Source organism: Tamandua tetradactyla, chromosome 15 (genome assembly GCF_023851605.1).
Source record: "Tamandua tetradactyla isolate mTamTet1 chromosome 15, mTamTet1.pri, whole genome shotgun sequence".
In the NCBI taxonomy this organism is placed as follows: Eukaryota; Metazoa; Chordata; class Mammalia; order Pilosa; family Myrmecophagidae; genus Tamandua; species Tamandua tetradactyla.
The window spans coordinates 47881157-47893348 of record NC_135341.1 but is presented as its reverse complement, the minus strand read 5'-3'; the positions used below and the strand labels follow the sequence as shown (position 1 = coordinate 47893348).

Here is a 12192-nt window from a genome sequence, read left to right as displayed (position 1 = left end):
ATGGTTAGCCAATAGTATCTGGTTTCCTGTGAGGCAGACTATCTTTACATGCTGCTGAGCCCAGACCGTCCAGGCTGGAGGCCAGCTGATGACAAGGGTCTGAATTAATCGGGGGGACCAGAGCCTGGGGACAGAACAAGAGGAGGTTAAGGGGGTCGTGATTTGGGACTGTGTTATTGAAATCCACTTGGGTAGCAGACAGGGGAACAGGTCCTGTGGTCAGAAAAAGCGCACTTCAGATATCATGAGTGGGGTACGTTCAGGCCAGGTCCTCCTTGGACCTTAGCTTTCCTGCCCATAAAAGGGAGCCCATCCTGCACCCCTGACAGCTGATTAAATGAACTGCAGCCCATCTTCTCAAGGTGCGGTCTGGCGAGCTTGGTGCAGGTTATAAATGCAGCACTCAGGCCTGGGCTCAGACAGGGGAAATCTGAATCTGCGTGTTAGTGAAATTAATAGGAATTGTCAGGGGGTTTCAGAAGCAGAAACAAAGTCTCTCCTTTTCAGCTCTGAAAAGAAGGTGAAAATTGGAGTAGCAGAGTAGAAACTTGGAGACCATATAAGAGTAAGTCTAGAAAAATGCCATATATAGCATTTGCTTTAATGTTTACATTTCAACATCATTTGTAGCAATTTCCCAGGTTTTTTTTCCCTAGATTCTTCTCAATAATGGTAAAAAAAAAAAAAAAAAAAAAAATCCCCTTGATACAATAGATAACGACACCTGCCAAAGAACTCCAGGAATATTTTGGATAAAACGTTTTTAGGCATCACTCAACTATTTTCTTTGCAGTAGTAAAAAAATCTGCCCCCCACCCCCCATAGGGCATGTGCTTCCAATAAAGTTGAATTTGCTAATTGAGAATAATGGAAAAGGAATGAATTAATTACAGACTTGAGAGTTATAAAAATATTTCCATTTCAGCCCTTTGAAATAAATAGTTAATTCAAATTAATTGTTCAAATGCCTTTATATTGCTCTCTGGTGTTCTGGAGGGTCTGTTTTAAGAAAGAAATAAGTAATTTATTATTAATACTCATTCCTTACAAACAATGTGTATGATGTCCTTAAAAGAGTTTTTTCCTGTTGTTACTACACAGATGACTCCCTGCTTAATACCAAGGGATAATAAAATATCGGAACACTTGTCCTGGTCATTGATCATCCAGTGCAGACAGGGTAAGTGCGCTTACAGGATAACCTCACATGTGGCGTCAGTGACTGTCAGAGTGACAGATAAATTTCCTGAACTATTGATTCAAGGGGATTTTATTCACTCCAGCAACAACAACAGCAAAAGCTTGTAATTAGTGCAAAGGTGGAGAAATGAATTCAGCACCAGCTGTGCCCTGGTTTGCCCAAATGCTGCAGGCTCTCTTAACCCTAAGGAAACTAACAAAACATAATATTATGAGGGCATATTGTACTTTCTGTGCTATAGTGGATAGTGTTCAAGATAAGACTATAATTGGACCAAAAAAAAAAAAGGTATGATATCCTGGGTTTAGTACAGACAAATTAATTCCTGATAAACTTCCTCAGTTGGATGAACTTGAATCATGTATTTTAGAAACCACAGGCATGCTTTTAAATCCTTTGGAGCCAATGATTTCACCTGACTGACACCTATTTCAAAAGCGTGTTACAAGGTGCAAAGATAGCATTTGACTGTCTAATATCTTCGCATTCAGGATATCTGAAATTCAAGGCTGCTTGGTAACTTTTATTGTTGAAAACTTTGACAGTACGCATTTGTAGCTGTGGCTACAGATGAATGCAGGTGAAGTCAGATTGGAAGGTTTTGCAGGATAATCATTTGTTGAGATAGCAAGAAGCCCTTCTCCTGGTACTTTTATAGATTTCTACTTTTTTATGGTAAGAAAAAAAATCTTGTCAAAATGCACTTAAAATTTCCTTTTCAAAAATGTTAGATGAATGGTCAATTGACTTTATACCTGCACAATATCAGGTCAATTTAACCTATTTTTTCAAGGAGGCTAATAGGTATTTCCTTAAAGACAGTAGTACATCTACAGCCCAAGTTTTTTGGGGGTTCCACGAAGAGGCCAACAATTGTTGAAGTCACACATCCAGCACCATGGCCATGATTCCTGGATTGTGACATCTCAATTTAGGATATGAATTACCAATATGTTGGCATATTCAAAAGCTCATGTTTATGTGTGTATGTGTGTGTAAAGATTATTGTGTTTTTTAAAGTAAAAGACATCTATTATCTGATTCATATGTGAAAATGTACTATTCTTTCCTGGGTTGAATTATTTCTAACCCTCAATACATAGAGGCAGAAATCCTAAAGCTTCATTGCCAACTAAAGCAAGAATGCCCCTTTCTTCAAAAACAAATCACCATTTGCTCCATTATCTGTTAGTTGTTGGTAACCACTGCTGTTATGCATTGCGCTTTTGTACGTTTACTGCGGATCCACCTGACTCATTCGTTCACTTATGCATCAAGTATTTATTGAGCCATTTACTGCATGCCATATTGTGTGCCCAGGGCTGGTTGCTGGGGATATAGAGATGAATTGGGCAGGGTTTCTATGCTTGTCTTTGAGAATCTCTCTTTGGCTTCCACTCTTCCAGGCTGCAAAAAGAGACAGCATGGAGAACTACAAGTAATATGCAGTTATTAGAAGGACACATGATTGGGCTCTCTGGTCTCTATTGGTTGAGCTCTGTCTCCCCCTCCTGGTGTCTCTACCTCTCCCCAGGAGCTCCATAAGGCCAGGAGCCCAGCAGACACAGCATGTCCTAGTGGACAGCTTTAGGCTGCTCCACACCCCTCTGTTCATGGTTTCACCCCAAACACATGACTTTGCTGGAAAAAGCATCTGCAGAAGCTGCATGTCTTGGGAGAGGACAGTGTCAAGGTGAAACTGGCAAGTTAGAATTTTGCAAAGGACCTGTCGAGCCACAACAATTTTGGAGTCATATTGTCTGGTCCAAATCCTTGCCTTGCCACTCTCAAGCTGCGTGGCCTCAGCTAAGGTATGCCTCTAAGCCCGAGTCTCCTTATCATAAAAAATGAAGATGATGTATGGACAGATGAATAAAAAATAAATAAATAAATAAAAAGGATACAAAAATAAGTAATAGAGGGAAAGAATGTGTATAAATTGGGTGGATTAAAATACTGTGGGTCAATGAGAGGCAAGGGTAAGGGACATGGGATGTTTGAGTTCATTTTTTTTTTTCTTTTTCTGGAGTAATGCAAATGTTCTAAAAATGATCACGGTGAAGATACACAACTATGTGATGATACTGTGAGCCATTATACAATATGGTTGGACTGTACATGTATGGCTATTTCTCGGTAAAAATATGTCTTTCTAATGGAGATGATGACCCTCACAAGACAAGGTTGGTGTAAGGGTCAGCAATGACACATATAAAGCACTTCCTATAATGCCTGGGACACTGTGGGCTGAAGGTAATTGATCAATAACTATGCAAAGAAAGAAGGCCCCAAACAGGGTATTAAAGATAATAAAATCTGTGTTCTAGGAATGCAAAGAGAAAGGAGCAATCCTGGTGCATGCATTCACCTGGGGAGGACATGCCAGGAGGAAGGCTCGAGAGGGTGGAAGCCTTACTTACTAGGGGAGCAGCTTGATACAGTCTCCTCCGCCTGGGCTCCCCAGGGCTCTGCTGCAACACAGAGGCCTGTGTCCTCAGAACTCTTCCCTCTCTGTGGTCCTGTGGCCAGCCCAGACCCTCACTTGGCAGGGGTTTCTGAGTGACAGTGACCTATCTATTTTGAAAGGATGTATGTCCCCTAGAAAAGCCATGTTTTAATCAAAATCCCTTTTCATAAAGGTAGAATAATCCCTATTCAATACTGTATGTTTGAAACTGTAATCAGATCATCTCCCTGGATGTGTGTGTGGTTAAGCTGGATTAGATGACGAAATGTCTCCACCCATTTGGGTGGGTCTTGAGATGTTTCTCGAGTCCTATAAAAGAGGAAGTATTTTGGAGAATGAAGGAGATTCGGAGAGAGTAGAGAATGCTGCAGCACCACGAAGCAGAGAGTCCACGAGCCAGTGACCTTTGGAGATGAAGAAGGAAAACGCCTCCCGGGGAGCTTCATGAAATAGGAAGCCAGAAAAGAAAGTTAGCAGATGACGCCTTGCTCTCCCTGTGCCCTTCCAGCCATGAGAGAATCTGTGACTGTGTTCGCCATGTGCCTTCTCACTTGAGAGAGAAACCCTGAACTTCATCGGCCTTCTTGAACCAAGGTACCTGGATGGATGCCTTTGATTGGACATTTCTATTGACTTGTTCTAATTGGGACATTTTCTCGGCCTTAGAACTGTAAACTAGCAACCTATTAAATTCCTCTTTTTGAAAGCCATTCCATTTCTGGTATATTGCATTCCAGCAGCTAGCAAATGAGAATATATGTCAACCCATCAGGCAATCTTTGTTATTGTGAATGGCTTTTAAATTAAAAGAGAAGTTTTTTTTTACTATTCTTAGAAAAATAAAATAAAATCCAAGTTTGAGGTCAGTTAATCAGGGTGTAATTCCTTCTCAAAGCTCAAGGCTGAAAGACCTCAGGAACACCTATGATCAAAGCAGTTAGTTTGCATATAGCTTTAACAGCAACTGAGGACACACATGAACTAAGAAAGGGGCGGTTCCACAAGGTAGTCACCGGCCACACTTTTGAGTGTGAGTTTGAGCACTTGCAATATGACTAAGTTCAATGGAAGTGTGATATAAATGTATTTATAAGGTTTTGAAGACAATATGAAAAAAGAATGTAAACTATCTCATTAATAATTTTTATGTTAATTCCATCTTGAGATTTTAATATTTTTGATGTGCTGGGTTTAACAAAACAGATGATTAAAATTAATTTTTTCTGCCTTTCTTAACTTCTTAAAACATACCTACTAGAAAATTTAAATTGGCTTGCATTCTGTTGCTATTGGACAGCATTGATCTAGAGCCTTTTGTCTTGGTGAATTTGCTTATGACACAGAATGAAAGCCAGACAACACCTGGAGATGTCCCCCTCTCCCCTCCCCTCCCCTCCTCTTCCCTCTCCTCTCCTCCCTCTCCTCTCTCTCCTCCCTACCTTCACTCTAGTAGTTGTTTGTTAGGGGTGAGGTAATAAGGTGTCTCAAACAGGGTGGTTTAGAAAAAAAGGAGTTTACTGTCCCCCAGTTCTAGAGGCTGGATGCCCCACATTTGTAGGTGACAGTAGGGCTGTGTTATCTCTGAAATCTGTAGGGTTCTGGAGGCAGCTTGTCAGCAATTTATGGCACTCTTTGCCTTATGGTGTAACTTAATTTCTGCCTCTGTCATGTGGCTATCTCCTCTCTCTGTCTATCCTTGTCTGTGTCCAAATTTCCCCTCCTTATAAGGACATCAGTAATATTGGATTGGAGACCACCTTAGTTCAGTGTGGCTTCATCTTAACCGATAACATCTTTACAGATCTTTTTTCCAAATAAGATTGCATTCATGAGTTAGGACTTGAGCAAATATCTTTTTTGAGGAACACCATTCAATCCATAACACTTCCCCTCCTCCTCCTTCTCCTCCGCTCCTCCCCTCCCAACTCTACCTGACAGTCTTTGGATGGCAACTCAATTAGTTTCAGAGGCCTCCTGGCCCTCTGTGTTAGGTCCCCCATCCCATCGATTCTCTCAGTCCATTGTATTTTATTTCCCAGAACTTCTATAATCACCTTTTTGTGTGTGGCTATGCATTTCTGTCTTTATTCCCCACATGGGGCAAGGTCTGTGTCTATCTAGTTACTGCTGCATCTGGGAGTCAACATGGTAAACTCACAGCAATGACCTGTCATTGGTGCAGCATGCACAGTTCTGAGAGAAGTTGCTATTTGCCTGGCGCCCACTCTGTACTGGGCATTTATATACCTCAGCATCACTGCCCAAGGCAACTGCCACCAGGTGGGAGCCACTGTTATGCTCATATAATGGAGCAGAACACAGGCCAGGGGAGGAAAGAAACTTGCTTAAATTCGCTCATTTGACAAATACCAGTGAAGGCCTAGAAGCCAGGTCTGAGGTTCCCAGGCCAGTGTGCTTTCCACCTCACCAAGGGGTGGTCCCTGCTTTCAGTTTCCATCTCAGAGGGACCATGGGCCTCCAGGTTAGCTCTGTTCTTTGGGAGTTCTTGTGCTTATCCAGGCCCTTAAATATCAAAGGGTTTGTGCTCATCTTGGTGACCCCACAGCCAGGCCAAGAGGAAAAGTTGACCCTGAGAGCCAGATGGGTGATGGGCACCCAGGCACTGAGAGGACCAGCAGCTGCTGAGCCTCAAGCTTGGGTTCCTATGACACAGAGGAGCAAGACTGGGGAGTGGTTACAGCTTAGAAGGGCTCAGAGGCTGGGCAAGGCCAGGCAAACTCCATAATACAACAGCCCAGTAGATGTCACTCTCCTATCTTTCCAGGCAAGGAATTGGGGGGTCATATGCAGAGATCTGAGCCACCCATCCTCATCTTTCCACTTTCTCTAGGTGAATGAGTCAGTGAGAAGAGTGCTTAGGTGCATAGGACAGGACTGACAGAAAGCAAATTTGATAACTAGGACTGTGACCTAGAGTTGAGAAAGGCAAACACCTGGACTTTAGACAGGACTGGGTGAAAAGCCAATGCCTGACTTAAAAGGAGAGGAGGCTGAAAGGGATGCTCTGAGGAAATATTGAAAAGAATATCTAATTAGTTCACCAAGTAATCTTCTTTCCCTCTTCCTAAAACCCCTCCTCACAAGAGGAAGCCCTCTGCAGACAGAAACTCTCAATCCATGCATCTCTTGGATTTAGTACATCAGTGAGCATGTACTAAATGTTATGCTTTTCTAGACATTTGTCTAGCAGAGAAATATGCAGAGAGGACAGTAATGTTGACTCTTCGAGTTGGCTAAAGACAGTGAAAGTGCAAAAGTAGACAAGAGGTCAGCTGAACACTTTGGAAGGCAGAGGGATCTGGGAAACTGGGAAGACAGGGACTGGGTTGGGAGAGGACAGATGTTGAAAGGTCAGAGGGCTGGGGGAGGTGGGCATGAGGTCCACAGGCTGTGCTTCCCAATGTCCTAGTGAATATCCAAGGCCCCCTTCATGTTCTGGGCAAGGGAGAAGGCAATTGGACAAGGGGCTGAAGACCTTATGCTGTATTGTCTGGACTCGCCACTGGTGGCCTGGATGGAAAACTCCTTGAATCATCTTGAGAGTTCTTTTAATTCAGTTTTTGCTTAGAACCTCCACCCTGGAGGCAGGCTTTGGAGACACCACACTGTGGGTGACTGGGCTGCAAAGAATAACCGCACAGGGGAAGCTGGGCTGGAGAAGCAGCCAGGAGGACTCTTTGAAAGCCCCCACCCCAGCAGATAGCTAGCAGGTAGAACTTCACAGAACTGCTAATTCCTCTCCTGCCTTTATTAGCACCTGCTTTCTTCTGAAACTCCATTTGCTCAGAGTAATTGAACAGTAGGCTTTGGGTTTCAATGGATGGCTTTATCTGGAGTTTCACTGTGAGTGAATGGCACATAATACGTGTGCTCTTCAGAATGAATAAGAGCTGCCCCGTAGGCAGACTGACTATCTGATAATGGTATCTGGCAGCTATTTTAAAACTGCTCTTGAGTCATTCTTTCAGCCCTCTCCACCACTGTGTGTGAGACACTGGCTTCTGAGTGGCTGAAGTCCTGAGTCCTGATATGTTGTGCCTCAGTTTTCTGCTCATCAACGAGAAGGAGAGATCACACCTCTCCAACTCTAAATGGCTAGCATTTTTGCCTCTCTTTAACTGATAACTCAGTTTTGGGAGATTCGTAGAATTGTCTTATAGAAACAGTACAAAGAGCACTGAGCCGGGGGTGAGGAGATCCAGTGCAGAAACTTGAACGCCAGAGATTCAGCCTGTTTTCAGCTCTCGTGGGTGCTTCTGAGAGACAGGTGTATACGTTATATTCCAGGAGGGATGGAAAACTGGGGTCCAAAAAAAAGAGAGAGAAACAAAAAGAGAGAAAAAGAAGCAATTTCCAGGTGATATAGCAACAAGAATGTCTAGAAGCATTCTCCTGGTACAGAACACCAAAGATGCTGGATAATTATTTTGAAACACTTTTTCAAATGAATGGGCTGGCAGAAAGCTAAGGGAAATCCTTGGGGGCCAGAAAGCAAATCCAGAGAGGTGAGGGTGGCTGGAAACTGCATTTTCCTTGGGCCATCTGTGGTCCTGCCAGGCACAGATTCTGGCCTTCAAGGGTCATGCATCTGCCACACGCAGGGGAAACGGCAAAGCCTGGGGCTGGGGAGGGTGGGAATTTTGTCTGAGGCCCACACAAAGCCCCATCCCCACTGAGGGTGAAGAGGATGCCTGGATGGGCCTTCATTCTGGTGAAAAAATAGAGGAAAAGTCTCCCCAAGAATGCCCAACCACAAGCCTGAGTTTATACTGCCTGTGTGGCCAAAGAGCAGTGAAACACAACAAACAAACAAACCAAGTTTAAGCTGGGTCTAGGTTGATGGTACCTTAGAGCATGGCTAAAATAAAGGCAAGTCCTCCCTGGAGGAAAGTGCTTTAAAAGTATTCCTGAATGAATTGCCCTTTGGCAATCAAGGCCCGTCTTAGCTCCTTCCCTAGAAAACAGGGCCCGAGGCAAAAACTTAGATGGTAATGCCATTAATAAAGCTTATTAATAAAAAATAAGAAAGAATTGCATTAAGGCACATCATCATGAAATTTCACTAGGGATAGAGAGAGATATTGGGGGAAGGGAAGAGAAGGAGGGAAAGAGAAAGAAAATGAGAGTGAGAGAGTAAGTGAAGCAGGGAGTAGAATAGGTAGATATGACTTCCAAATATTGAAGAAAAAGAATGCCCCAATTGTAGAAATTAAAGGCTCAAAGGCAATATGGAATGATATCTTTAAAATTCTAAGAGAAAATGACATTCAATTTAAAATTCTTTAACCAGAAAATGATCACCAAGTATAATAAAGACATTTTATTCATGCAAAGAACTAAATAAGACTACATACCATGCGTCCTTTATAGGAAGTTACTACAGGATGTGCTATAGCAAAACAAGAAAGGAAACCAAGAAAGCAGAAGACATGGGATCCAGGACATAGGAGCTACAGCCCAGGAAGGCAGGCATGAATCATATTCCCCCCCAAAATATGTCCAAGTCCTGATTCCTGGTCTTGTGAATTCATTAGTAAATTGTGCACTCATTGGTAAATAGGATCTTTGAAGACCCCATTCGGTTGAGGCCAAGCTGAATTAGGGTGGGTCTTAATCCAATATGACTAGAGTCTTTATAGAAAGGAAATCTAGCCAGAGATAGTTGATTGAGTAGGAGACAGATTGCCAGAGGAAGAGGCTGAATAATGAATTGCCAGCCAACCACCACCAGAACACTACAGATTTCAGAGAAAGCATGGCCAATACTCTGCCAATACTTTGCCAATACTTTGATTTTGGACTTAGAGCTTCTAAAACTGTGATACAGTAAATTCCTGTTGGTTAACCAACAAAGCTGTGATATTTGTTATAGCCGCCCTGGCAAACTAAGACCCACAGAGAAGGGGAATTCAGGCCTAACAACTGTGTTGCTTGGAGAGCAGATTGAGGCAGGAGGAATGAGGGCTAAATGGGGATTATCTGGGGTAACAGAGGAGGGAGGAAGGAGCAGGTAGAATATTGGGAATTCTTAAAAATTATTGAAAGACATTGGACAGAACTAAAGAAATATTGGGGGGAAGTAATGATAGGCAATAGAAGACTAAGCAAATAAAAGGAAAATACCTAATAAAAGACTAAACAAATAAAGGAAAATACCTAATTACAAAAAAGACAAAAAATAGTTTAAGAACTAAAACATAGCCATGGTTTTTATTTTATATTGATAGGTTGAAGGAGGGGGGAAGGGTAAGATAACCAAATTCTCAAACATCTTGTTTTGGTTTGCAAAGCTGCCGGAAGGTGATATACCAGAACTGGAATGGCCATTAAAAAGGGGAATTTAATAAGTTACAACTTTACAATTCTATGCCTATAAAAATGTCCAAACTAAGGCATCCAGGGATAGAAACCTTAATTCAAGCATGGCCGATGGGTCTAGAACACGTCTGTCAGCTGGTAAGCCATATTGCTGGCATCCGCTGGTCCCTTATTCCTGGACTCCATTGCTTTCAGCCTCTGTTCCTGTGGGGGTTCCTCACTTTGCTTTTCCGGGGCTGGCTTTCATCTCTTGGCTGCCCTTGGCTCTCCCCAGGTTCTGGCTTGCTTAACATCTCATGGTGACATTTGTTGGGCTCCAAGCGTCTCCAATCATCTGTGTCTCTGTTTTCCAGGTGTTGACATCTATGTCAGCTCTGGGGTCTGAAGTTTCTGTTGGCTCTCTCTCTGTCAGATCTGTCATTGCTTCAAATGTTTCCCTTTTAAAGGACTCCTGTAAACTAATCAAGATCTACCTTGAAGGGGCAGAGTCAAAGCCTCATCTAATCACAAGGTCACACTCAAAATTGGGTGTGTTGCATTTCTGTGGAGATGATCTAATTAAAAATTTCTAACTTACAGTACTGAATCAGGATTAAAAGAAACAGCTACTCCCACAAATTTGATCAGGAATAAATACACATGGCTTCTCTGGGGTACATAGTGCTTTCAATCATTTCAACAGGAAATCAGTGGACAACACCTAAAGATTATGAATTAAGAAATAGCAGAATCAGCATAATATTTAGAAATTTTGATAGAAAGCAGCAGAGGGAAATAAACAACTAAAAAAATAGCTAAAATTATTGTTGGTGATCTTCTATGAAGAGTAGGACTAGTGTGGGGTTTAAGGAGATGGGACAGCTATATTTTGTTATAAACCTTTAGTAGTATTTAATTTTGCATTTATTATTAGATAAAAAATTAATGATAATTTAAAAAATCTCCTACATATCACTTCTTCCCCAAACCAAGGGGGAAAAATGTAGTAATGTTCACATGTTTCATAGGTCAGATAGCTATTTTTATTTCAGCTCTGCTATTTACTTAGAAAGAAAACTATTTTGGTGTTCTCATTGAACCCTCTGACTCATACCTGGAGATTTGATTCTGTTAGAGTTTGTGGTCTCAGAGAAGTTCAGATGTCTTTCTGTTCATGTGAAGGATCTTGTGATTCTTTCTTCTCTTCTTGGAATTTTCTGGCAGTTATCAGTGCTGGACAGAGTGTGGGAGTAGTGTCAGGGTATGACTACTTGGTAAGAGTGTTAGGGTATAACTTAGTTATAAAGAGGCTGGTTAGGGCAAAGGATCAGATCTATAGCAGGCCCCTAGCATTCCCTGAAATTTAACACTTTCACAGCACTTTGGTACCTATAAAGCCAGGTCTGAGGCTGAACTTGCCACTTAATAGCTCCTGTTACCTTGGATAACTTACTTAAGTGATCTAAGCTCCTATTTCTTCATTAATGGGGAATAATTAATGGGGATAATAACCCCCCCCTTAGAGCTTTTAAAATTCTGATGAATGGAAGTTGAAAATCAGTTCTGATCTTAGAGACATGCAAATAAAATATGCAAAGCCGTAATGTCCATAGTATATAAAGAGTTCTTACAAATCAATAAGAAAAAGGCAACTAAATAGAAAAATGGGCGTAATGTCCATAGCATATAAAGAGTTCTTACACATCAATAAGAAAAAGGCAACTAAATAGAAAAATGGGCAAAGGATATGAACAGGTAAAATATATCAGAAAAAATAGAACAGAATTATTTCTATATGAAAAGATATTTAATCTGAAATATTCAAATAAATGGAAAATAAAACAATAATATAACTGGCTGCTTCTTGTATATAGGAAACTAATCAATATCTGTTCATTCATTCAGTCATTTGAATTAAGCTTTTTTCCCAGTTAATTGTAGATTCACACAAAGTTGTAAGTAATAATACAGAAAGATCTTATGACTCCCTTACACAGTTTCACCCAATAGTAACCTATTGCAAAGCTATAGTACGTTATCACAACTAGAATATTCACACTGACACTCATGATACAGAGCAATTCTATCACTATAAAATTCTGTTATTTTGCTCTTTTAGGTCACCTCACCCCCACTGCCACCTTTCTACTGAACTCCTGGCAACCACTAATCTGCTCTTTATTTCTATAATTTTCTCATTTTGGAA

General features: G+C 41.5%; 1 protein-coding gene across 7 annotated transcripts in view; it reads left to right on the top strand.

Annotated features, from left to right (window-relative positions):
* Positions 1 to 12192, top strand: part of CCR8 (C-C motif chemokine receptor 8) — an 84593-nt gene that overhangs the window by 14067 nt on the left and 58334 nt on the right. For 2 of the 7 annotated variants that reach the window (XR_013162848.1, XR_013162847.1), the window contains exons 3-5: positions 508 to 565; positions 1102 to 1180; positions 2608 to 3012. Coding sequence is in view for 3 of the 7 variants with exons in the window: in XM_077129754.1 (XP_076985869.1) it covers positions 1102 to 1180 (79 nt within the window). In the remaining 4 variants the exon portion in view is untranslated. Of the gene's footprint in view, positions 1 to 507; positions 566 to 1101; positions 1181 to 2607; positions 12183 to 12192 lie in introns of those variants that run through there. The other 5 variants (XM_077129753.1, XM_077129755.1, XR_013162845.1 and 2 more) reach the window with 4 other exon arrangements.